The sequence below is a fragment of the Varanus komodoensis genome, unplaced genomic scaffold (genome assembly GCF_004798865.1).
Source record: "Varanus komodoensis strain SLA01 unplaced genomic scaffold, ASM479886v1 scaffold19, whole genome shotgun sequence".
Classification (NCBI taxonomy): domain Eukaryota; kingdom Metazoa; phylum Chordata; class Lepidosauria; order Squamata; family Varanidae; genus Varanus; species Varanus komodoensis.
In genome coordinates, this window is record NW_025335550.1 from 22,821,029 (window position 1) to 22,848,917 (window position 27,889).

Below are 27,889 nucleotides of genomic sequence, written 5' to 3' on the forward strand. Positions count from 1 at the left end.
TAATAGGCTGGAATGGTAAGGGGGTGGTGGTATTGGCTGCTGAGATCGAAATCGGTTGCGTCCAGTGAGTCTTCGTGGCATAAATGGTGGATAAGGCTAAAGGAACCAAGAGGGAAATGTTTTAGTCATTCTAATAATGACTAAAAAAGAGCCCTAGAGTTTTCAGCACAGTACCCTTCAGCGCTGTAATTCAGGTTCTGAGCTGCAAAATGGATGAAATGAGGGGATGAAATTCCCCTCTTTGCTCAAGGCATTCTTGACATCTTCTGCAGAGTGGGAAGCATGCATAGGTAATGTTCAGCTCATGTCCTTCCAGCCTTGCAGGTCAGCTAGATGGCCACGCAGCTGTGCTCCTCTGGGCAAGGAAGGGAAGAGGCCAGAGTTCTAGCAGGCTGCCTCGTACCCTGGAGGATCAGTCTCCTTTTCTCCCCCTGCCAAATTGCCCTTTGTCCCTTTTCCAAGGTCAGAGAAGCATCCAACACAGTTCTGTCTGCACCTGCTGGAAGGAGGGGAAGGGGATCAGAGTTAATCTTGAAACCCAAAGAATCCCTCGGCCCCTAAGACACAGGCTAGGGGGAACCCTCAAGTCTCTTGGATAAACAACTCCTATTTCCCTTAAATATACAACTAATTTTCACATGTGAAAGCATTTTCACAGCTGTACTTTTTGCTGTACTTAATTCCAATTACCTTAGGGGTTTTTTTTTTTAAAAATCAGATTTAGAATGCGCTTTACAAGATGAATCATGACAAAGTGGTGGAAACTGCCACTTACTACTCCAAAGGACACCTCTTGATGTAATGGGTCATGTGTTAAGAACTGGAGTGGGGCTGAGGGAGGCAATGTTGGTGGATGAGCTGATGGTGGATACGTAAAGCCTCCAACGGGTAGATGGTCTCCAAGCAACTCTACTTCATTTTCTATCCTTTGGAGAGGCTAAAGAGAAAACAAAACACAGGCTATATGTAACCCTTTAAAGACATATTTTGCCAGTTTTTGCCAAAAATAGTTATTTGTTAAACTTACTGAACATATGTATAATATAAACATGTTTATGATATCTTATGGCCAGATTTTTTAAAACCGAAGAGAGATAAATGTGTTAGAAAAGATGTTTTATATGTTGCCTGAAATAAACATTTCCCTTAAAGAAACTCATTCTGATTCTGAATACATATGGTAATTCAGTGTTCACTGCTTGTTTCAGTAAAAATGCATTATTTCACATTCTGTGATGCAATTCTCCCCCAGTTTCCAGCATTTATGTTTGCAAGTGATGACAACCTGGTGTATTATGGTTTTTTTTCACACAAGGGTCTTAGTCACTGTACCTACTTCCAGTTTAATTGCAGAACTGAGATCTACACAAAGCTTTTCCTTTCCTGCTTCATAACCTCTAGGTGGCATTCTGCCACACAAGAAGAAAAATACAATTTCTTAACATTCAGAAATAATTGCTCACATTCTTCTTTTAATAAATAACAATACATTTTCTTATTAAAGCTGCCCCCCCCCCAAAAGTGTTTTTAATAACAGAAGTGAAACTGGAGAATCACATCATCATCTAAGGAAACAACCAGGATCCAAGAATTACAAGTACACAATATATACCTTTAATGAATAAATGTCTCTATGAATAAGCAATTACTTGTTAAAATAATGTTTGAGGATGTTTTGCATGTGCCTCAGAGTCCACTTTTAAATCTGGAGACCAAGAAATCATGCCTTGAGGTGAATTTAACCCACACAAAGGCAACTAGTATATAAGCAGCTGACTCAAGATTTAAGCATTTGCAATTGAACTGTGAATGCAGCCTTTCCTGCCCTGCCCGCCCTGGCCCCACTCCCCCCCCCCCACCCCAACACACAGCAGTCCTCCAGACCTTTCAAACAGCTATACAGAAGGTTCAGGAACCTAATGATTTGGATGATACATTATGTGAAGGGAAAGATCCCTGGAAATTGGGTGGAGGCACCTTCTGTGAGCAGAGTCCTTTATTCCAGAAAAGGAAAATCTTAAATGAAATCCTAGAGACCTAACATTACAAGATGATCCAAGCTATGCCTCTTTCCTCAAGCAACCAGACAGTAGGCTATCCATTTTGGGAAACCCTGCCCTGTATTCACTTTTCTTGCGATCCTTGTATACAATTACAGTCTGAAGCACTCAACTTTTCAAGGGTTAGCTGCTACTTAGCAGATCACTGTTTTGATTCCCAATGAGATGCAATATGAGATTGGTTGATAAGTAAAGTCATGTTTCACCTCTCTCCCAACTAGCATCTCAAGGGTGTTTCATCCAGTGTACTCTGGCAAAACATTTGCCTCTTTCCAAAGCTGCTGCCAAGATGCCAAATCTTGCTATGGCTCCACATCCTCTTCTTCAGTATTTCCCAAAGTCACAGTATATTGTGAGGCTGGGATAGCAGCCATGCTCACCAAACTGAAAAATAATGGCTGAGGCCAGCTTCCTGCTCACAAACATGGTCACACTGCTGATGAAGAGACAAAAAGCAAAACAGCACTGACATGGTTTCCATCTTTCTCAGGGGAAAGAGGGAGTGTAAATGTAAAAAATATTCTTGTACCTCTGGTGTCCCTCGCCATTCAACCATAACAAAAGTTCTTAAAATTTTTAAAAATAGCAATGAGCTCTTCAAAGTTCTCGGACTATGGCATCCACTTTCCTCTACAATCCATGAAATGAATTCTGCAACCTGAATACACACTTGAATATACACTTAGAGACCATGTTTCTCTTCTCTTTTTCTAGCTGAATGGAAGCTAAAGTCGTTATTTACCATACTGAAATGTCTGCTTTCACTTGCAAAAGCCCTCAAAAGTTTTGGCCAAACTCAATCAGCTCCACTTCTAGGCAGCCAAACAATGCACACTTTTTAGAATGCAATATTCTAGAACCATCTCCTCGAGGAAGTGAGGAGGTATTTCCGCAACCCTTTAAAATAATACCTACCGACCGTGACTGCTGTGCTTGAAACGGAAGAAATTGGCCTGGAGCTGCCAGATGTGGAGCATGATGTGGGGAGAGGTGTGGAGGATGCAAAAGAAATGGATCGCTAGAAAGAAGGGGTGGGAAAGCCGCATAGGGAACTGGTAGATGTTGAACGGAACATGCCTGAAGCATCTGCAAAAGAAAAGAAACATTCACAACATAAAGAATTTGGATGCTCGTAACATTCATTGGGGCATCGACACAGAACACAGCATGATAGAGGTGCATGGCAAGCACTGTGGCCACAGATTGTTGTTTCTGCCCATGGACAGGCAACTAAAACAAACATTATCCAAATATGAATTTATGCAGGCTACAAAATTCACACTTCCTTGCAGTATAATTTGCATCACGGAGGCTCAGAATTCTGCTTGTTTCCCAAAGCACTGTATTTCTCATCACATAATATCTCATGGTCTGAGTGTTGTTACTACAAAACATTTTCCACCCCCCTCCGCACCTATATTATATGGCAAATTACTGGCAGTGCAATCTTCAGACCACACCTAGGGGTCATAGGATCCTTCAGATTCTCAGATCTGAGGATAAAAGAGCTTCAACCTCAGAGCTAGATCTGCTTCCCGCTCACAGCTGGTAAAGGAAAAACTCTGCCAGCTGCTTTGATGTGTAAAGCAACATTCTAGGGTACAGGGAGGGGAGGAGAACTTAGCTGCCAGAATATGAGGTATCTTGGCAGCACAGCAGCCTCCCTTCCTCCCTGCTTGATGATCTGCAGCTAGACAGCAGTAATTATTTCTCTAGTTGACTGGAAGAGCAACTGAAGCATGGAGGCAAAGATGGCCGCTCTGCTCTTCCTGCCCAACATAGGATTCCCATCATTGTCGAAGTATGAACTGCATCCTGGGTATCTGTTTTCCTTTTTTAAAGCTAGATCACTTTGCTGTACTTGCAAAATTGTTCAGGAAGCTTTAAGTCTGAAGTACAAGGCTGTTTTCTTTCTAGATTTTATTTCCAAGTAGATGCAATCTTTTATCAAAAGCATCCTAAACTCTAGTCAAATTGTAACACATTTAAATTTAAGAATATTAATTTCAGTACTGTGAGAATAAACCTGTAATCATAATAAAGTAAATAAATCAAATGTAAACCTCAAAAATACAAAAACTTAAACTATATTAAGTTGTATCCAAAATTATATATAGGATCATATTTTCCTGCATTTTGGTTATTCCAAAGCAAATAAACAAATCCTATTTTTCTATTAAACATTTTCCTTTTATTTCTCCTGCCTATGTTAGTTAATTTAACACCGTAAAGGGCAGGAAATAAAAACTGTAAATAAATCAATTAAATATATCATGTCCTGTAAACTTTTAATACAGTAATCAAAATATGGAGGGCCAGACTTGTGATAAAATTAAAAGATTTTGGAAGTTGATATATGCAGAAGCACAAAACTAAAATAAAATTAGCTTTCCTTTGAATCCTAAGAAAATGCTTTGAATATAATACGAGAGACTTTTTCAAAGAATATGTCAGGGTTATTTAAATATATGGCAACTGCAGCAAGAATTACAATTGCTTCTAAATGGAAAACAACAGAATGTCCAACAATTGAAGACTGGAAAAATAAGTTGGCTGAGTATGTGGTGATGGCAATATTAACTAATTATGTAAACCATAGACCAATTGAAGAATTTTATTTTATTTATTTATTTATTTAAAACATTTCTATGCCGCCCCCATCGCAACAAAGCCTCGGGGCGGCTCACAAAAAATACACAAAAACATACATAAACAATAACAATATAACAATTTAAAAGAAAAAAAACATTTAACCCCCCCCCCCGGTGCATTCTTGGCTAATTTTAAAATCCTAATAAATACAATAATTTAGCAATTAAAATAAGTTTTAAATAAAAAGGTCTTAGCCTGGCGCTGAAAAACAAATAATGACGGCACCAGGCTGACCTCTCTGGGGATATTAATTTAATATCATTTAAATGATAAATGGAAATTCTATTATATGCAGTTGGATTAATATAGAACAAAAGGAAGCTCATAAAATATTGTTGATGATTTATAATTAATTCAAAGTGATTGGAAAATTTGTTGGTTTAGAGAACTATGTATTTTTGCAACAACAAGTACTAACTGACAGAAAGATAGAAATTTCTGTCTTGGGAATTTGCAAGTTATGAATGTGTATGTTATATTCATGTAAGATTCCTTGGCATTCTTACTTACATTTTTCTTTCTTTCTGTACTTCATTTCTTTTCAGAAAAAAAATAAATAAAAAAGACGGAGGATTAAGTTTCCTTCCAATCATAAGCAATAGCCCTAGGAGTTGTTGCTGATGCATGTCCAGCTACCATATGGGGCTGTACCTGATGACTGTTCAGAAGCTGTGGCTTGTGCAAACAACAGCAGCCAAATTAACAATTAGGATCAGAAATTCCAAATACGTACAACAACTTTGGCCTGCTTGCACTGGCTACCTATATGCTTCTGAGCCCAATTCAGGGTGCTGCTTTTAACCTATAAAGCCCTGCAGGGTCTTGATGGGTCACTGCAATCAAGATCTGACACCTGCCTCCAAGCGCCAGCTCCGAGGGAGGCCCAGCTGGTAGCGGCTAGAAAGAGGGCCTCCTCAGTCATGGAACTAGCTACCCACTGAAGCCCACCTGCTGCCCACTTCATTATCCTTTCGGCACCAAGTTAAGACTATCCTATTTGAAATGGCATGTAATAAACTCAAACTGAGGCATTACGTCAGCTGTTTCATACGTCTAATGTCTCAATCTATTTATTATACGTTTGTACATTTGGTTTTAAATCTGGATTCTACTTTATGTAGAATCGTTTTTATTCTATTTTACTGTTCTTTGTATTTGTATATTACACTCTTTTTAATGTGCTGTTATAAACTGCCCAGAGAGCTTAAGCTATTGGATGGTAAAAAATAAAAAATAGTAATAATAATGATTCAACATCCTCCTCTGCTACCAAGTCCTTTATGTAAGACAGTATAAGTTAGATTTTTAAAAGCTTGGAGTAAAGACAATTTCCTCCAATTCTGACTAGACTAGTATTTTAAAATCTTATTCTGTAATCCTTCTCATTTCTGACTTGCTAAATCTTTTGAGAGAAATGTCCTTATATAAATAAATGCTACTTTGTTCCTTTAGAAATGTTTCTTATGAAACCTATTAGGACCACCAAAATACTATGATCATGCAAATTTCAATCAAGAAATACCACCAGATCTTTATATTATTAACTTTTCTGGATAACACCCTAAGATACTGCCCATAGTAGACCACCACAGACAGGCTAACCTGGGGGCTGGGGCACATCAAATACAGAAAAATCATTTTACTTGGGCAACTGTTGGCCAATGCATTGGAAATTCCCTCCTCCTCCTCCACATTTTTTAACATTTCTGATGAATGGACAGGATGAACACTGAGCTTACTACTACTTTACTTACTACTAAACTACTTTGGGAAACCAACACACACAACATGTATGGGAACATCCCCAGTAATAAGCTATTCTTAACTCATTCTTAGAACCTAAGAAAAGCCATGCAGAATCAGACCACTGGTCCATCTAGTCCACCATTCTGTTCACATGGTGCAGCCCACAGGATCCCTCAAGAAGAACAGCTCCCTCCTGCCCAAGCTCCTCAGCAACTGGTATATGCATGCATATACCGCAATCCCATTTGGTTTTAAACACCCTAAAGAGTTTGGTGTCATCAGAAAAGTTAGCCATTTGATGGTTTACTCCCAATTCTAGGTATACAATTCATGTATAAGTAGGCTGAAAAGCATTGGTCCTAATAAAGAACCCTCTGTAACCTCACGGTTTATATCCTTCCACTGGGAGAAATTTCCATTATTCCCCCTCTCTTTCTGTTATTAACCAGTTATTTAACCAGAATATTCACTTATCTCAACCCCGATGAACTATTCTCCAGTACATCCCACTACACTAAGAGCAACTTTTTCAAATGAATGCATACAGAATTTGGCTCTAAGGCTACCCTGATGTTATGCTGCCTTCACAGCTATTCTGAATGCTTCTCTTCAAAGTCAATTAGAGGACTACTTACTGGGGGAGGCACACTGCAGACAGGGAGATGCTGTCCACTGAAAACCACAGAACACCCAGGCACCTGCTGCGTGTTGCAGGCTGGCATGTGCTGACCCGTGCAAAGAGGAATCCCATGTGGTGCCACGGTGGTCACGGTGTATGAAACTGGGACTGGGCCTTGGTGGATCTGCAGAGAACATTAGGAGCTTTCAAGCAGGTCAGTACAAAACAAATAAGAAAGGGCTTTCAAATTAAAAGATATGAAAACCCTGCAGATGAAGATGTTCTGGTTTTGCACAAATAAACAGCACAGGCCACAGCTAGCATGCTAGTCAAATTCACCAGTCCACTATTATCAACTCACTAGCTACTGGCCTGCAAATAATTGTGGATTGAGTCAAGTGAAAGCATTGGCAGAAGCAAAGGGTCTTTGTCCCCAGCCTTAAGGGAGTTAGAGACATCCCCCACACACTTTCTGTAAATCTCCTATCTATCTATTTATTTTATTTAAATTTTTTCTATGCTGTCCCATTACTAAGTCTCTGGACGGCTTACAATGAATTAAACTATATGGCTAGCTTCGCCTACTGACTGCATATTGAAATGTGGGCAAAAATTGTGCTGGTCTCTGAAGGAGCCTCAATGGCACAACAGCAACCTAAATCAACTACATTTACTACAGGGATGAGATGCTTCCATGGTGCTATGTAATGCTTTTAGGGGAAATGAGAGATCTGTAGAAGAAATGTTGTTCACTCTGTTCTGAGAATGAACTAATACTTTAAATATCAATAATATATAAGACTTGTGACTGTTGGGTAATGAGAGAACCTTTAATTTACACGCCATGCCTTGGTGGGAGTGATGCATCACAGGGTGCTGCTTCAGCAGGAATTTCCCAGCCCGCCAACTGGGTAGGTTCCTAGTTTTATATGGATACTGGTGAGAGCAGAACCACTGAACCAGCTGAACCAACAAGACTAAATGCAAAGTTTGCTACTGTTTTAGTAAGTATTTTACATTTTCATATGCAATTTTACTATTTGTTATTTCATAGTTGAAGTTTTTAGTTATGATTTGGGAATTATATGCAGGATGATTCAGAGCAACAGGTGATATAGCACTGACAGGGCAAAATATCGCCACAGGAGCAGGAGGGACTGTTGACTTTTTACTACCTCTCCTTCTGGTCAATCTACAAACTGGGGTAATTTGGAGAGTGGTCTGAGCTATCCACAATCCCTGCCACTGCTTCTTTGTAATGGCCAGGTCAACTTGTAATAAAACAGCAATAATCTATTATCTGGTCAGGGGTGAGAGGTTCCACCTAGCTCACCTCACTGAGATGTGACTGGGAGAAGACAGTGGTCCTTTATGGGCTCAGGCCCTCCAAGCTGCCTACTGTGTTTTGGAGCAAGGGAAAATGGGTGAGGGCGGGCAGTGTGGCTTAATCTGCACAAGCACCATCCATTTGACTGCTTATGCTGTTAAGGAGCTGAACTACAAGGAACGTATATACTTGAGGTTGTGGTCTAGGGATGGATTGGAAATTCTGCTTGGTATATAGACCACCTCATTGCTGAGCAGAATCTCTGGCCAAACTCATGAAGCTCATCTTGGAACTGGTATTAGATTCCCCAAAGCTCTTAATGCCAGGGGCTTTCACTGGTGCTTTCAAGTTCAGCTTGCCAAGGCTAGGATCACAGCCCTTTCCTTGTGACCCTGCAGAGATGATGGACCTATTAAACAGGTCCAGCCCTGAAAGCTGATGGATCCAACAGGTTTCTAGTCAGTCCTAGGAAGTTCTTTGGCCGGTTCTGCCAGTGATCTGTGAGTTTGTAGCCACAAAACAGAACTGGGAGTTGACTAGGGCCTTAGGTATGATTGCTCCTAAGCACCCTCTCCAAACTGCTTATAGAACTCCCTAGTATACAGAGGAACTGTGCAATACAAAGCAGGATGGACAATGACTGGAGCACCAGTGGTGGAAATCTGAATTCATCTATAGCAGAACACTTGCTAGAGAGCATCTCTGCTCCTGTGAGGTGCATCCAAACCAAATTTCTTCTCTGCTCATATCACAACTGAAAATTCACAACTAGCAGAGCTGCTTAAGATCTTAGGGAATTTGTTCAAGTTCCAGTGCTTCCTAATCTATCTTTAGTACATCAATTGCTTGCTGTGATGCTTATAACAAGCATTTTGTAAACATAATTTCTCAGATAAGAACAGAACTTGATGTACTTGTTGAGGTAGAGATAGGTAGAGGTATTATTAACTTGTGGAGGTAGAGATCTTATTTTTAATAATGACAATACTTTCTGCAATATCTTAACACAGTGGTTTTCAACCACCGGTCTGTAGACTGGTGCCAGTCCGTGGGGGGGGGGGCACATCCCACCTGCCACAGACCGGTGCAGGCACTGCCTGTGCTCCACCACCTCTTCCTCAGTTGGCACTGCTTTTGTGGGGGTGCATCAGTGCTGCGGGGGGTGGGGGGGCAGGAAGGGGAGAGACAGCTTAGTGGGAGCCAACTGGGACCCATGTTGTGCCAATTTCAATATTTTGTTCTTTTATTTTATTTATTAATTAAAACATTTTTATGCCGCCCATTCGCCGAAGCCGAAATATTGACATTTCTCGTTGCTTGGTTTCTGGTAGTTTAGGAGAAATTTTTTTTGGGGGGAGGGGCAGGATTGTGTTTGGAAACTAATACACAGAATACTGTATTATGTGTATGGTGCTTTTTGTTTCTGCCTCAGCCATCCCTTAGGTGGTTTTCCTGTTTTCACCAGTCCCCAGCTCTGGAAAGGTTGAAAACCACTGCCCTAACATATATAAGCAATGCTACAAATCTTTTCCTTTTCTAAAATACAACTTACTTGTGTGTGTGTGTGTGTATGGTATTGTTTTTGTACTACACAATAAAAATATATTAAAAGGATGGGGAATTGAAAAACTGTGCACTAAGTAAGACACATTAATATGCCATGGGAAATCCTTTGACACCTGAATTATTTATTTTCACATATCTATAGGCCACCTATAACCACTGAATTATGAGGCACTACTCTGGCTTTGCCTCCATCAAATCAGACTCCACTGAGGACAGGTAATTCTGCCACATCTCTGCACCAGGTATGACTCAGTTTTTCAGTGACTCTCAGGGTAGACACGCCAGTTAGCCAGTCTCTGTGGCAACACACCCAAACTGCTGGCTCGAACAGAATCACATGAGATGCTCCTCCTAGGAAAGTCACAGAGTTCTCTTTTTCTTATGCTTTCAAAAATATGCCTTTTGGGGATGTACAAGAGTGCCCTCTAGCCTGTACCTGAGTAACAGAAGTTTGGAAAAAATGGCTCTCTGTCATACCTGTTCATGAATGTCAACCATCACTGCATTCTGCTGTGGTGGATGAGCAGCCGGGTGCAACATACGGGGAGACACATTCGGTGGGTGGAAGGCTCTGGGTTCTTCTATTGCTTGTTGCTGTCCATACAGAAGATGGTAATTTTCATCTTGGCTGATGGAATTGTGTCGCGACAATCGATCTCTTCTTGTTCGCTGGCGTCTAACAGGAGGGCTGCAAATAATCATATTAGGCAGGGTTGGGTTTTGTTCCTTAATTTTTCTTTTTTAACACCCAACAACTTTATATTTCAGATTGATTAAATGCCTGCAATCAGAATGAGCTAAAATGTCATTTTTTATGGTGCAGGTAGGAGTCTGGAAAAACAGAAACAGCAGGTGCTCAGGAAGAAATACCACCTGGCAGCAGTAGCCAAGGATGGATTAAGTGGGCATCTGTAGTCTCTGCATACATAGCAGTGCAGGGACTACCATAAAGGACCTTCCTTCTCCAATTACTGAGAAGCAGTGAAGGTCAAGATGAACTTCACACATGGGGGACAGAGATCAGACAGCTGGTTCTCCCTGTGATGAGTCTGCCAGCTGGCATGCTTCTAAATCACTATCACGTGAGAGTGGCCAAGTTTCTTGCAGGTTATGAATTCTAACAGAACTTGTGTTTTCTGGAGGGATTGGATTGATGGAAGGGAAACATGTGAGATAAATGTATCTATTGGCAGGTGAGAAGAGTTCCATGCCTTCCCAAATAACTACTTAAGGTACAATCCTGTGCATGTTTAGACAGCAGAGAAAGGTCCTGCAACTCCCAGCATTCCCCTGCCATGTTAATTAGCACTGCACCCTTAATTAACTAAAGATAACCAATTTAACTAGTCAGAAAAATATGTCAAAAACTAATGGCTTGGCAAGTGTGTCACTACAGATCCTCAGTTCAGAGGACCAGCTTATCGGACCATCTGGGAAGACTTGCCTCCTTCTGTTGCGTGCAGGTGTGTTGCAGCGTTCCCCTGAGAAATGATGTTGGCTTGATCGAGCTGAAGGAGGCTGCCTATTCGATGTCATCTCCCATGGTCGCATTGGCGGTGCTGGTGCTGCTATGTAGTCGAAGACGGAGTGTGAAAGGCGCTGTCTCTTGGGACTTGGGCTATCTTCACTCTGATGTGAAATGAAGCCACAGGTGAGAGGTGCCTCAGAAAAACGTTAATGCTACCATTTCAGAAAGCAAGATATTAATAAACAGGTTAACCAGATATTTCTAAGTAATACATCAAATATTAAACGCCTACTTCCTCCACTATTTCAGCATTGCAAATTGTTGCCCTTCTCTTCTGCATTCTTTTCTCCCATGGATTCTTGCAAGGTATGCAAAGTATTATTTATGCAGAAATCTGTTTACAGAAGACTGAGGGAACATAACATTTGAAACTTGTAGATCAATTTTTGAAGTATCCTTTCATAAGCATATATTTCATGCCAATGAGCTCAGGTGTGTGAATTATTATGAGGAAGCTGAAGCCAGGTGTTCCAACCAAACATGAGCACTCACAACCTAGCTAGACCACCTAAGTCTTGCTCTGCAAAGTTAGCTTCAGTATATTCCCTTACATATTATTTGCTCATTCATTACTGCAGTACTTACAGGTTTTGGAAAGTACATAGCAAATTAAGTTTTCATTCATTGTAAGAGGTGATCTTGGACAAGCCAGTGCAGTTTCAGTTCAGATGCACTCCAAGATCGTCTCTTTCTGCCTCTCACCTGGCTTTGCGTAAGCTAAAATTGGAGTTTAATATCCACTGGAAAAGCAGCAGCTGTGCTCCAGAGGTGAGGCCCTACCACCAATGGCTACTTCACAGAGGACCCAAGACAGTGGCCGAAAGGGCATTGCCTATTTGGAGCCTGTTCAGGTACTGAGCTTTGGTGGGGGAAGAGAATAGTCTCACAGCAGTTGCAATTGATGAACTTAAGAGGTGTAGCAACCGGTTTTAGTGTTTTTTTTAATTGTTTTTCTTATTCACGTTTTCATTCTGTTTCTGGGTAACTTTGGGAAGCAAGGGAGTGCCCCCATTACTGTGGTCATGGGTACGGGGAGGTATGGCACTGGGGGTCAACAGACCAGCAGAGAAGAAGGTCTAGATGTCTTACAGCTATCTCCTCTTTTGATTCTTCCCCCAACCAGGTGATTTATGGCACCATTACCAGCTTGTGCTTGGGTCTGGTGCTGGTGCTGCTGAATGCCAAGCTGGCCCAAAATAAAACCTCCCTTATGCATGACTTGATTGTGGATGAGGGGGCTGACCTGGCTTACATCACAGAGACCTGGGTGGATGAGCTGGGAAGGGTCACTCTCTCTCAGCTGTGGCCCTGAGTATTTGGTACAGCACCAGCATCAATTCAAAGGCAGGGAGGGGGTGACCTTGGTCTGTAAGAATATGATCTCCCTCTCTAGGCTTCCTGCTCACTCAAGGATGGATTTTGAGTGTTATACCTTGTGCTGGGTGATCGAGACAGTTAAGGATTCCCACCTAACCTGCTGCCCAGCAGGTTCCATGCCTGAGCTGAAGGAGGTGATCTTGGACCTGGTGTTAAGGTCCTGCCAGAATGATGGTTCTGGGGGATTTAACCTCCATGTTGAGGTTGCTTTGTTTGAGCTGGCTCAGGACTTCATGGCTGCCATGACAACCATGGGGCTGCATCAACATGCTATTGGCCCAGCACACGTAAGGACACACTCTTGATCTGGTTTTCTCAACTGGGCAAGGAAGTGGTGATCTGGAAATGGGGGAATCAACATCAACTCCCTTGTCATGGGCAGATTCCTCTGTCCAGTTCTGGGTACCTCAGTTTTAAAAAATACAGAAAAGCTGAAGAGGGTCCAGAGGAGAGCAACAAGGGTGATCCAGGGTCTGGAAGCAAAACCGTATGAGAGATCAAAAGAACGGAGGAGTGATATGACAGCACTCTACAAGTATCTGAAAGGACAAGTTCTCTTCCTGATCATCCTAGAGTGCGGGACAGGGAATAATGGACTTATTCCAAGTCCAATAATGGACTTATACCAAGCCAAATTCCAGCTTGTTTCTTCACAACCTTACAGTACAGATGTACCAGTGGGATACTTATTTTTATTTATTTATTTTTTTATTTATTAAAACATTTTTATGCCGCCCCATTCGCCGAAGCCTCGGGGCGGCTTACAACAAGCCCTTGTCATATCAATTTGGTGGCAGTTCATATACCAGGAGACAATTTCCTGGCAGACAACCAATTGCTTACATGACTATTTCTAAGATGGTAAAGTTAGGATATGATGGTATGGTTCACTTCACACCTAAAAGACCACTCCTTCAAATCAGAGGGCTGTTTTTAAAGCCTAACAATCTAAAAGTAAATGTCATGAAAGAGATAGGTCATGACATAGCTTTTCCTATGTAATTATTCTCCATAAAAAGGCATTTTCTCAAAGCTACGTATCAATGAAGCAGCAAGAGCTTAAAGATTATATATAGCCCAAACCTATGCTCACTTAACCTTAAGTTTAGTGGGATTTATGCCTAGAAAAGCCCACAGAATTTGCAGCCTCTAACATTTACTGTATAAGCACTGATGGAAAATTCTCTGTGAGAAGAGATCCCCATATAAAAGTTTGGTAAATTACCATATATCAGAAAATGGGCACACAGCTTCCCTTGGAAGTGAGGGACTCAAGTCAGTCTGTATGGATTGTTCCACCTCAAAAATTAACATGAGGCTTAACCATTAGTCCCACTATGTACTTGTATTTTTTTACAGTTTAACCCAGAATTTAAAGAGTCAGTCTCACACAGAGAGATACTTGAAACAGAATGGACTGGATCTCTCAAATGAACTGATGAAAAGCATAAAAAACAAAACAAAGTTGAAAAATGCAAATGACTGCATTATTATTTTAATGTGTGCTACTACCTCTTGCTGAGGGCACTGACGTATTTCAGAAAGCCAGTTTCTCACAATGTATCAGATTATTCATATCAATGCTTATACTCACTAATCATATTTCTTTGGAATTGAAACTAATTGAAACAGCACATAACCACTTTTAGACAAAACATAGAGCACAATTTAAGCTGAATTTAACCAATTTCAAATTCCATGAATTTAAGTGAGGGATATAAGCATATGCTTAGATCATATCCATCCAGGTCAATTGGTGAAACTGGTTCAAGCTAGTTTGTGATAGTTTTGTTTTTCATATATGTGAGGAACAGAATTCTCATCAGCACAGAAACAACATTAGTAATTCCAGATGCAAAATTCCAATGACCAGTTTGTTTAATAATTTCCTTTCATACTAATGTACAAAACACGCAACCACATCTGGATGAACCAACATGCTAGAGATGCTTCTGATTTTTGGGAATAGCCATTTCAGTGTCCTTCCAACTAAATTACAATTGAGGAGAGAGACTGAATGAATAGCTGTTAGATGCAAATTGCGACATAAAAACAATCAATCAAGTCTATAAAATACAGAACTAGTTTACATTCTTTTTTAAACAATCAGTAATACTCATCAGAAAGTGTAGTTAAAATGCATTTATTTTTAGTTAGTCAGGAGTTCTCCAATACTTCTGGGAAAAGGAAGAAAAATGTTGATCGTTTCAGGCACAATGAAAACGAGTAAACCTCTTGACACATCCCAAAACTTGGGGAAAAAAAGTCAATTTCTCAATTTGAACCCCCAGTTCAGGGCTAAATTTTGAAGCAAACATTCTATTGATAAAGTTTCAGACATAGCACAAAAAGAAGAATGTTGTGTTCATGTGCTTCTGCTTTTGGTAAAGATTTTTGCTTTGTAGCAAAGTCTATTTTGATGTATGTTACAAACTAACTATTAAAAAGCCCACACCAAAACACATATATGATCTATATTTTATACAGCTGCAACTCCCCTCCTCCTGGGGCACCAACTTACTGCGTGGTTACTTAAAAGGTCAAGCAATTCAACAATACTGAAACTCAGCAGCTTCGATAACAGCCCTGGTTGTGTTTCCTCCGTCCCCAACTAGAATGCAAGTTAAGCCTTACATGTATTGAATATTTCAAGTAGCACCAAGTCTTAATAAATCATAAGCCAAAACTCTTCACTTTCAGTGCATATTTCCAGCCGAGTACAGAATACATTCGGCATGGGTTCCTAGTCACTGGAAGTCTATGGGGGCACTGCCCTCACTTTCTATCAAGAAATGATTAAATTTATTACCTAGTTTTTAGAAAAACTAACAGGAAAGCATTGGCTTTCTTAAAGAATTTATTACCTTGGGGTAGTGGGATCTATTCTCAGTTTCTTAATAGCACATGTAATCGAGGGTATACCTGAGATGAAAGGATTGTTTGACTAATATAAGCAATAGTACATCTTTTTAAGAGGAGGTGTGATTCTTAGATTTATAAAGGCACTTCTTTAAAACATCTGATGATTCAACAATGACTGGCCACTCAGACTGAGTTATAGTTCTACATTCAGATAAAGAATTATTTCCACACTCAAGTTAATCAGTGTATCTTCCCCATCTGAAAATTGAGCCGTCAGTTTCCCCAATCAGATAAGAAGGTTCTTTTCCCTTTCCTACTGAAATTATGCTAATACTGGGATATTTTAAACTGTAACATCACAGTTGCAACAGAAGAATCTGAACATTGAGGCAGTTTTCAAACTGGGAAGCTGTCACAAGAAATGTGAAGTTATAAAGTTTGAACAGCATTTTTGAAGCAGAGAAGGAGGCATCTGTTCACCATGAAGCAGCATCAAAACATCTTCATAGGCTCCCTTGGGCTTCAAGGAAAGCTGATTGTAATAAACTCATAGCATTGATTAAGTATGTCTCTATGGCACAAAAACCCATTAGGAAAAGGAGTTCAAGAGGTGGAAGAAAAACTTACTGGATTTGCAAATTACAGAAAATTGGATGGAGTAGCTACTACCTTAGCCAGAAACAAAAATCAAAATGGTTTTTAAAATGTGACTCACAGAGGTCACTTTTAAACCAATGTCTAACTTTCAGCTTCTTATGAAAGACATAAAGCTAGTTCTAAACAATTTGCATATGCTTCAGCTTTCTTGTGGGGCTACTCATGTTTCCCAAATTTTACAATCAAATTTTATTTTTCTGGTTCACCAAGAACTATTCCTCAAAGTGACTTTGTAATGAGATTTTATTTTTAGAAAAATAGAAGTTCCTGAAAAAAGACCTTGATTTATTCTAAATACTAAACTTATTCCAAACTATATTGCCCATGCATATAATTCTACTCTCCAACACCACATAGTGTTTTTTTATCTAATAGGTAATTAGATGGAAAATTGCATAGCTTTCAAGTATCTTCAAGCTGGGAGAAACTAGAATCTGCATTTCCCGAGTTACTTAAAACACAATCCTGTGGCCTTCCAGCATCTGTCTGTGAAGGCCACAGGATTATTCCAATGTGAAGGAATAATTCCTACTCAGATGTGAAGCTCCTCTTGCAGCCAGTACAGAAGGAATCACAGAATATAAAGCTTTTATATCTCGTCCAACTGCTAGCATCTTGGGATGGTTTTACCATAAAAGCAGCACAAATGAAATGGAGCACAGCATCCAATACTTCCAATATAATAAAACCCACATTAAAACCTATTAAACGTTAAAATAATGGGACATTAAAAAGGTTTTCACCTGGTGCAAAAAGGAATAAAGTGTTGGCACCAGGCGAATCTCCCTGGGGAGTGTATTCCACAATTGGGGCACCACTGGAGAGAAGGTCCTTGTCCAGGTAACTACCCTTCCAATCTCCTTCAAGGCAGGCTCCTGGATAAGGACCTCCGCCTCAGATCTTAAGGGGTGGGAAGGCACATATGCGTAGGGGATGCTCCTTCACGTATCCAGGACCCAAGCCATTTAGGACTTTACAGGTCATCACCCCCCTTCATGGATCACGACCTTGTCATGGCGAAGGGGCTTGCGCAGCTCAATGAAGCTATGAGCTATGCTGTGCAGGGTCACCCAAGACGGACAGGTCTTAGCAGAGAGTGCTGACAAAACGTGATCCACTGGAGAAGGAAATGGCAACCCACTCCAGTATCTTTGCCATGAAAACCCCACGGACAGTACCAAAAGGCAAAAAGATATGATGCAGGAGGATGAGCCACTCAGGTCGGAAGGTGTCCAATATGCTACTGGGGAAGAGCAGAGGGCTAGTACTAGTAGCGGCAGAAAGAATGAAGCAACTGGGTCAAAGCCGAAAGGACACTCAGTTGCTGATGTATCTGGTGGTGAAAGGAGAGTCCGATGCTGCAAAGATCTATACTCCATAGGAACCTGGAATGTAAGATTTATGAATCAAGGCAAGCTGGACGTGGTCAAACAAGAGATGACAAGATAGGAATCAGTGAACTAAAATGGACAGGAATGGGTGAATTTAATTCAGATGACAATCAGGTATACTACTGTGGGCAAGAATCCCTCAGAACAAATGGAGTAGCCTTCATAGTCAATAAAAGAGTAGGAAAAGCAGTACTGGGATACAATCTCCAAAATGACAGACTGATCTCAGTTCGAATCCAAGGCAAACCATTCAACATTACAATAGTCCAAGTCTATGCCCCAACCGCTGATGCTGAAGAGGCTGAAGTTGACCAGTTCTATGAAGGCCTACAACACCTTCTAGAATTAACACCAAAAAATGAGGTCCTTATCATCATGGGGGATTGGAATGCTAAACTAGGAAGCCAAAAGATAACCGGAATAACAGGCAAGTTTGGCCTTGGAGTACAAAATGAAGCAGGGCACAGGCTGGTAGAATTTTATCAAGAGAATACAATGGTCATAGCAAACACTCTTTTCCAACAACCCAAGAGACGACTCTACTCATGGACATCACCAGACAGTCAACATAGAAATCAGATTGGCTATGAACTCTGCAGCCAAAGATGGAGAAGCTCTATACAGTCAGTAAAAACTAGACCAGGAGCTGACTGTGGCTCAGATCATGAGCTTCTCGTTGCAAAATTTAGGCTTAAATTGAAGAAAGTAGGGAAAAGCACTAGACCACTCAGGTATGACCTAAATCATATCCCTGATGAATATACAGTAGAGGTGACAAACAGATTTAAGGAACTAGATCTGATAGACAGAGTACCTGAAGAACTATGGACAGAAGTTCGCAACATTGTACAAGAGGTAGCAACTAAAACCATCCCAAAGAAAAGAAATGCAAGAAAGCAAAATGGCTGTCTGAGGAAGCTTTACAAATAGCTGAGGAAAGAAGTGAAGCGGAAGGCAAGAGAGAAAGGGAAAGATAGACCCAACTGAATGCAGAATTCCAGAGAAAAGCCAGAAGAGATAAGACTGCCTTCTTAAATGAAAAGTGCAAAGAAATTGAAGAAAACAATAGAACAGGGAGGACCAGAGATCTCTTCAAGAAAATTGGAAATATGAAGGGAACATTTCATGCAAAGATGGGCATGATAAAGGACCAAAATGGCAGGGACCTAACAAGAGGCAGAAGAGATAAAGAAGAGGTGGCAAGATTACACAGAAGAACTATACAAGAAGGAGCTTAATGTCCCTGATAACCATGATGGGGTGGTCACTGACCTCGAGCCAGACATCCTGGAATGTGAAGTCAAATGGGCCTTAGGAAGTCTGAGCAACAACAAAGCTAGTGAAGGTGACAGTATTCCAGTTGAGCTATTCAAAATCCTAAAAGACGATGCAGTTAAAGTGCTACACTCAATATACCAGCACATTTGGAAAACTCAACAGTGGCCACAGAATTGGAAAAGGTCAGTTTACATTCCGATCCCAAAGAAGGGCAATGCCAAAGAATGTTCAAATTACCGCACTATTGCACTCATTTCACATGCTAGCAAAGTTATGCTCAAAATCCTATGAGCTAGGCTCCAGCAGTATGTGGACTGAGAACTACCAGAAGTACAGGCAGGATTTCGAAGAGGGAGAGGAACTAGAGATCAAATTGACAACATACGCTGGATCATGGAGAAAGCTAGGGAGTTCCAGAAAAACATCTACTTCTGCTTCATTGACTATGCTAAAGTCTTTGATTGTGTGGATCACAACAAATGGTGGCAAGTTCTTAAAGAGATGGGAGTAATAGACCATCTTATTTGTCTCTTGGGAAACCTATATGCGGGTCAAGAAGCAACAGTGAGAACTGGACACAGAACCACTGATTGGTTCAAAATTGAGAAAGGGGTTTGGCAAGGCTGTACACTGTCGCCCTGCCTATTTAACTTATATGCAGAGCACATCATGAGAAAGGCGGAACTAGATGAATCACCAGTTGGAATTAAGATTGCTGGGAGAAACATCAACAACTTCAGATATGCAGATGATTACACTCTAATGGCAGAAAGTGAAGAGGAACTAAAGAGCCTCTTAATGCAGGTGGAGGAGAAGAGTACAAAAGTTGGCTTGAAACTCAACATTAAGAAAACTAAGATCATGGCATCCGGTCCTAGATGGCAAATAGATGGGGAAGAAATGGAGGTAGTGACAGATTTTATTTTCCTGGGCTCCAAGATCACCGCAGACGGGGACTGCAGCCAAGAAATTAAAAGACGCTTTTAAATTAAAGAAATTAAAAGACGGAGGAAAGCTATGGCAAATCTAGACAGCATACTAAAAAGCAGAGACATCACCCTGCCAACAAAAGTGCATATAGTCAAGGCTATGGTTTTCCCAGTTGCAATGTATGGCTGTGAAAGTCGGATCATAAGGAAGGCTGAGCACCAAAGAATGGAGGTTTTTGAATTGTGGTGCTGGAGAAGACTCCTGCGAGTCCCTTGGACTGCAAAGCAATCAAACCAGTCAGTCCTAGAGGAGATCAACCCTGACTGCTCTTTAGAAGGCCAGATACTGAAGATGAAGCTCAAATACTTTGGCCACCTAATGAGAAGGAAGGACTCACTGGAGAAGAACCTAATGCTGGGAACAATTGACGGCAGGAGAAGGGGATGGCAGAGAATGAGGTGGCTAGATAGAGTCACTGAAGCAGCTGCTTCAGTGACTCTAAGTGGACTCCGGGGGATGGTGGAGGACAGCAAGGCCTGGAGGAATGTTGTCCATGGGGTCGCAATGGGTCGGACATGACTTCGTGACTAGCAACAACAACAAGGTCATCACTAGTACCTTAAACTGGGTCCAGACTTCAGTTGGCAGCTAGTGTTCTTGCAACTGGAGCAGTTCTTTTGGAACCTGTACTTAGGGAACAGGTAGGGAGAAACAAGGCACTGCCATCCTACAAGGAATCCTGGTGTTGTCCTTCATGCCTCTTCTCATAAGCCAGTGTAAAATATTTAGGCAGGAAGAGTACCAAGGCAGTCATTGCTTCCATGTCCTTTGCTCTCAATAAATGCCAACAGGCCTTCAAGTTCAGAGGATTACGGGTAGCCACAATGGATGGCGCCATTACAGCACAATCTTATTGCTGCTAGACAGAGCTCTTAGGGCACAATCCTACTGCAGCCACAGGAAAATTCAGAATCTCAACTCAAGCCAAGGTTGGAACTGCTGGCACGTTAGGAACCACACCAAGTACAGGTCCAAGGCCAGAAGAGGATAGAGGATCCACCAGGCTATAATGTATCCTGTTGGCAGATCAACCTGTACAAGTGCTAATTTCTGGGCAAAATCAGCCATCTAAGTTTGCAGCAAGGAGAGAGAAGTAGAGGTAAACTTTGCTTCCATGCTCTTTTATCCTTGATAAGGTGACCATGCATCATGGGCAGCCACATTGTATCATGCTGTTTGGAGTATTGCACAATGTCCATGTGTGATTGTGTCTTTAGCATTATACTCTAAGCTATACCAAGGATCTAGTTCTAAACCAATGCTCTATTTGTTACATCATCCTCTTCGTAAACATGCTTGCTCAAAAAATACTAAATTATTGGAAAGTATATTTAAATCCTTCTTTTTTTATTAGTATGTAACTAACATCAGATCTAACTTGGTACCACAGTAGGAATAGCCATTAATTTGATACAGCTAAGTCTTCAATTCACTTAGGCAACTGTTCAGAATTGGACACATTGTATTCACCCTGCCTGAGTGAAGCTACATGCACCAACACCCCTAGGAATGGTCCATCCCCATCAAAGGATGGTGCACTGCTAAGGGAGGGGTCGTCCACTCCATTTCCCTGGGAGGTGTGCCAGATACTGGGGGATGAACGTGCCATGTAACTCTGTCCCAACTACTCTCTCATAGCTTAGAAGCTGTACTGACTGCAAAGCTCATTATGGAAGTCACCACTGACTGAAGAGGGTACTGCAGGCTTCAAAGACATGGATGTGTCAATTAATTAAAATTCATTAATGCATTTTTTAAAAAACATAACTTCAACTTTCAGGTACTTGGGTTTCATGGTTTTGACACTATGGCATTGACAGACACAGTAGTATAGATTTAGATCACCTTAACCCATCCTGTTGACTTGATTAAGAATGCAGTCTATGCTTATTTAGAGAGTATAAGACTTGGCTAGATCATGCTGGGAGTTTAGGTCTGTCAAACCATGCACAGGATTGTTCCTTTAGTCTGACAGAAAGTACAGCTGGTGCTAGACAGATTCTTCCTTAGAGATTTGAACTTCACAGAAATATTGGAGACTAGGACCATCTCTCTGATGTATTATTGTCCTTATCACTAATTATATCTTTCTACAAAACAGCTTAGGCATTAGCAATGGTCTATTATGATTACCTTTTACTGATAAATACCATCCTATGTTTTCCATCTGCTTGGAGGTTGCCTGAATTCTAAGTCTGCTCTATAGTTTTCTCACAGCCAAGAAGTTTCGTGTTACTTCATTGGATACTTAAGCATTCTCCAGATACACTGGTTTGATTGCAAGCATTTTACATTTCACCTACTTGTGAAAAAAAATACATATAGGAAAGCCAAAATATTCCATGGGATCTAGTCCTTGTTTTGGATTCTTTCCACTCTGCATGAACATGCTCTGCTCTAATAACATTCTTCCACCCTAATTGTCTCTGTTAACTGAAATTGACAAACGTCATGTTAGATCATTTAGGGGAAAAACCTATGCAATAGCTGGCTGCTGCAACTGATGTTATTTCTACATTACTATATTGCATAAACAAAATGAGGTAAAATTGAAAATGCCTAGATTCCGGATATAAGGAAGTATAGATATATGTAAACTGCACAGATCTAAGATATACGTGAGGGATATTTCTGAATGAAGCTTTTCAACTGAAGACAGATACAACAATGTATTTTTTAAAAACTGGATTAAGGCTATTTGCTGGAACAGGCGTTTATCTTCATATACAAAACAAATAGTCACCCTTGGGCACAGTTTCCAAGATGTTCTTAATTGTATGGGACTACATCCAACAGTTACACAAGAGAAAGCTGCTTATGCAACCCATCTTTCCTCTCCTCCCCATGCAAACTACCTGTAAAACCTCTCTCCTCTTGAGGTACCTTTTTCCTAGGTCTACAATTAAAGAACTGACAGAAAAGCTGCCTTGTGTCACATCACTCCTCTGTAAATTCCACACACTTTTCCATACAGAAGTGCTTTTTATATAGGAAAAAACATATCACATGAGCCAAGACACTTTGAAGGAATTCTAGAACCACAAATATTATGAAATAAAGAGCAGTTCAGAAGAACGGTGCTATGAATGTATGCAATTATGCAAAGATGATTAAAGCTGGACTCAAGTTGCCATTTTTCTAAAAAGTGGTGAAATGAGATGAAATGAGAACACACACAAACTAGGGTTTTTCAAAATTCAAACCTGCAGAATGACCCACAAGAAGTGCTACCTATCCTAGTCATTACTAATTTCTCAAAAGTGACCTAATTTTTATTGAAGTATGCAATGTGTCTTTTCAGGAAAAAGTATGCAATTCCAGAAATCGCATAGCATTTCCATAATCCATGTAGACATTGTCATACAATTCCTTACACTCCTGTCGCACCAACCTTTCTTTTCATTCTTCACTGAACACTTTTTCCTCTCCCTTCCAATGTTTTCTCTCTGTCCACTCCACCTATTTCAGAAGAACAACATATTAAATGCTTTTGGCACTTGGACTAAAATGGCTACTAAATCAGAACATTTTTTTTTAAGTACAAGCACTTACTAACTACCAAGTTCTTCACAAAAGACAGCTTACTGTAATTAACTACATACTTTAAAACACTCAAGAACAGCAGTCATAGCTTTGATGAATGGGTAAAAATGGGAAATTGTTACAGTAAATTAAAGGAAAACAGAGGTAATTGCTTAAGCTAACAGACATTTCTACAAACAATATTCCTACAAGCACAGACATGATCCTACTTGCACAATATTAGGAAAAATGCTTTAAAACTATGTTGTACACATCACTGAAATAGCAGCAAAGATCATCAAGTGTGACTCAGTATTGAACCAGCCGCTGTGGGTTGGTTTTCCTTGCCCTGTTGAAAGCAAAGTTTGCCTAGAAACTTTTTAAGCTAAATTACTTTTTTGGACAATTTATTGTAGTTTAAAGAATCATATGATCATACAGTTGGAAGGAGCCTAGAAGGTCATCAGTTGTCCCATCCAGGTTCTAACCAGGCTTGATCCTACTTAGCTTTCAAAATTAGGCAGGATCAAGCACATTAGGGTAAGACAAAAAGTTGATGACTCAGCAGCTTGTAAGCAGTCAGATGCCCTTGGTTTAACTGCTAGACACCCCTTGCCTCTCCCATTCCTCCCTTTTTCGTTCATCAACTTTTAGATGCTAAATTCCACAAAGCAGAAACCTGCTTTTTTGTTTTGCTCTGTAAACCACTATGTACACTAAAGATACATAAAAATATATGGTGTGGGAACACATGCGTCAAGCTAATTTTGTAACATCGTCCAAAAAGCTTTAAGCAACAATACACCATCAAGGGGCTTTGGTGATGTAGAGGAGACACAAAGGACTTGGACTCTCAAAACATGCCTGTGGCCAGTCAGAAAGTAGAGGAGAGAAGTAAACGTCCCTCCCCGTGGCTCCTTGATGTCGTTCCTTTTAGCAAGTTCTCTTCGTTTACAAGGGAATCCTGAATAAAGGAGCCGGTCTTGTTTTGTTATTGCTTTCTATTGTTTATTTGCTTCGAGGAGCATCACTACTAGAGCTCTTCCTCGAAGTAGTTCAACCCCATCCCAACACCCGGCGGGAAAACGGCACGGAGTGTGGATACGAGCCTTCCACAAGCCGCCCCTCCCAGGTGGGACGGTCTCCCACAGCACTGGACTGAACCGGACCACCCACCCCGGTCAGCCCTGAGGAAATTCATCCCCTGGAGGGAAGGAGGGGAAGAGGCAGGTTAGGGAGGCAGAAGAGGTGGGGAGCGGAGGAGGAGAGAGGGGGCAGCAGGAAAGTAGTCTCAGATCTCCTCCTCCTTCGCAGACAGGCACCGGTACCTGGGGGGAGCTGAGAGGGAACTCCTCCTGCCCGGGGGCGGCGGCCACCGCTCGTACCAGCAGGCCCGGGTTTCCACACCACCACCACCCCCTGCAATGGCTTCCGGGAGAATCAGCGCGACTCCATCCGCCCATCACAAGGAGGAGAAAGGACCTGGCTGCGCCGCCCCCCTCACTGAGCGCCCGGCCGCGCTGCCTCCGGGGCGCCCAGAGCCTTTTCTTCGCGCGACTGCCGCCAACATCCACAAAGCCCACCACCTCCGCCACTCTCCATGATGCTCTGGCCCCGCCCCCTCCCCGAGGAAGCCCCTCCACCTACCATTCAGCCAGCAGGGAAACAGTGACGTCACCTCAATTGACTTCCTGGCTTACCAATCGCTTTTGCCAAGCCCGCCAGACCGCCCGCGAGCCCTCAGGCCCCGCCTCCTTTTTTCCTTCCAGGCTCCCCCGCTACTCTCCTTCCACCCCCAGCAACCAGAGGACTCTTTCCTTTGTTTTAGCTCAGTTACGCGGAGACCACCAGAGGGCAGGTCTCCTTCACGTCAACGCCATGACGTGCATGGCACGCACGCGCTAGAGGAAGTAGCCTTTAGGAGGAAAAAAAAGCAGAGGCTTTTCTTGCGGTGCCTGCGCACGTGGGAGGAGTACGGCCAAAGCTGGGTTTTAGTTGCAGTTTGCAGCTGCTCTTTTCTGACACAACGCTCACCTCAGGGCCACAGAAAACGGAAAGCCCCTCCCCGGTGGAACCTCCATGTTGCCAGCAGTATATCTTTGCGCAAGGAAGGTGGTTTCCTTTGGGTCCTCCTTGTAGGTGTGCAAGAGGCGGTTGTGGCTAGGCACTGCCAGAATTGTCAGGAAAAAATGGGCCAGTTGGCAAGGAAGTCACACCCCATACAACAAAGCAATCTCGACGACTGAAGTGCTGCTTTCGGTGTGATAATTAAAGGTTAGAAGCTAGATTTCTTGTTGCTCAGACGCAAAGTCATGCCCGACTCTTCACCACCTCATGGACAACATTCCTCCAGGTTCTCCTATCTTGCACCATCCTCCAGAGTCCACCCAACCCCACACCCACCTCCCTAGTGACCCCATTCAGCCACCTTATCCTCTGCCATCCCCTTCTGCTTTTGCCTTCAATCGTTCCCGGCATCAGAGTCTTTTCCAATGAGTCCTCATTAGGTAGCCAAAGTATTTGAGCTTCAGTTTCAGTAGTTGTTCTTCTAAAAACAGTCAGGGCTGATTTCCTTTAGGATCAACTGATCTGATTTCTTTGCAGTCCAAGGAGAATCTCGGGAGTCTTCTGCAACACCACAATTCAAAAGCCTCAATTCTTCAGTACTCAGCTTTCCTTATGGTCCAACTCTCACAGCCATTCTGGATTTAGGGACCACTAAACCCTGCACTTTGCTTGGTTTATTTCAAAAGCTACAGGCTTCGGTAACATAACAATTCTCAGCAGTCTTCAAGTGGTTGGTCCTTGTGCGTGAATGCCTGTGCACAGGTTTCAGTGGGAGCATGGGGTGGGAGATGAGCGCCTCTAGTTTGAGCGGGGCAAAGCAGACACAAGCATAACCATCACAGATTTAAAAGATCAGGGGGTGACACCCAGTGGGCTAAGCTGCAGCACACCCAGTGGTGGAAAGGGGGAGAAAGAGATGCATTTGGAAGTTCTCTGTGGGGATGCAAGAGTGCAAGGCAAGTCTTCTGTTGCAAGGAGAGAAGAGGGGACAGATCAAAAGCAGTGAAGGGCGGAAAAGGGTGGAGTTGAAAGAAGAAGGATGGGAAAAGAGATGTTGCCAAATTTGGCTTACAAGCTTGTTCCTCAGAGTGGTTATTTTTCTCTTGTGGTTCTAATGGAATGGCAATTTATGTTTTGGTACAGGTTAAAAGACTGAACACCCAGGCATGGAGAGGATCAAATCCATTCAATGAATTTCTGAGCTTAATCTAAACGCAACCTGGTTGTTTTTAACTGGAACTGAACATGTCTCTCACATACACTCTTTTGTGTTATTGATTCAGTCAACTCATTGGACCATCAAAATAGTGTAGTTGCACTGAAAATAGAAAACTGGGAGCGGGAATGCATGTAGTATAACACTGTATTGGGACATTTTGTCTAACCGTTGAAACTTGCAACACAAAGCATACCTCATAATAGCAGCTGGCATGGGAGCAAAGAGCAAGCCAAAAATACCAGACTCAGAGTTGACTTTTGCTGGCAGCTGATGGAAAGTTGTAGTGAGTGGCATGTGTGGGGAAGACCAGAAGATGACCTGACCGCAGGGCAGCCTTGCTGAATTGTGACCATCGTATGAGAAATGTAGGAAAGTTTTCCCATCAACTGAATACCAACCTAATACATTCGATGGGTTTGCTCCTTGTGACTATTAAAAGGCAATAATCCATTCAAAAGTATTCAGGGATTTTTTTCCACATGCTGGAGACTTGCCAGATGGAGGCATATGAGTCTATCCATGCTTGTATGGATATAGACATCTAAGCTGGCCATTACAGGAACAGAATGCAATTGATACATTCAAGGTCTGATCAAACACACCTCACTCTTCTTATGCTCTCATTTCCCCAGCAATCTTTTCTACCTTCAATTCTTGTTCCATTGAGCACAAAACCTGGAACAAAAGCCATTATACTGTAGTCATTGCACACATCTCACAGGCACTGATGCTGGTAACATTTACAGGAGGGGCATAAAAGAACTTATTGTCCAATGTATATTGTCCAACATACATATACATTAGCTTAGAAAAGACTAAGGGTTTTGTGTCTATGGTAAATACTTCTGTCTAGCTGCAGATTCTGAAACTGGCTGTGCATTTTAGTATTTTCATTTTTTAAAATCTGTTTAGTAGCTCAGTTTCACTCCCTCTTAGGGACAAGGTCCGCAGCTTGGGAGTGCTCCTCGACCCGGAGCTTTCACTGGAAGCTCAGGTAACAGCAGTGGCGAGGAGCGCTTTCCTTCAGC

The 27,889-nt window shown here is 41.7% G+C and overlaps 1 protein-coding gene across 1 annotated transcript; it reads right to left on the minus strand.

The window, feature by feature from the left end:
• Positions 1-124: 124 nt before the first annotated feature.
• Positions 125-25,179, minus strand: LOC123022166 (E3 ubiquitin-protein ligase RNF38-like). Its single transcript, XM_044427634.1, has 7 exons — positions 24,904-25,179; positions 11,415-11,599; positions 10,448-10,658; positions 7,094-7,261; positions 2,976-3,146; positions 776-937; positions 125-499 (listed from the first exon to the last, which is right to left on the minus strand). Exons 1-7 carry the CDS (start codon positions 25,036-25,038, stop codon positions 464-466), a joined length of 1,068 nt encoding a protein of 355 aa, XP_044283569.1. The 5' UTR covers positions 25,039-25,179; the 3' UTR covers positions 125-463.
• Positions 25,180-27,889: the final 2,710 nt, after the last annotated feature.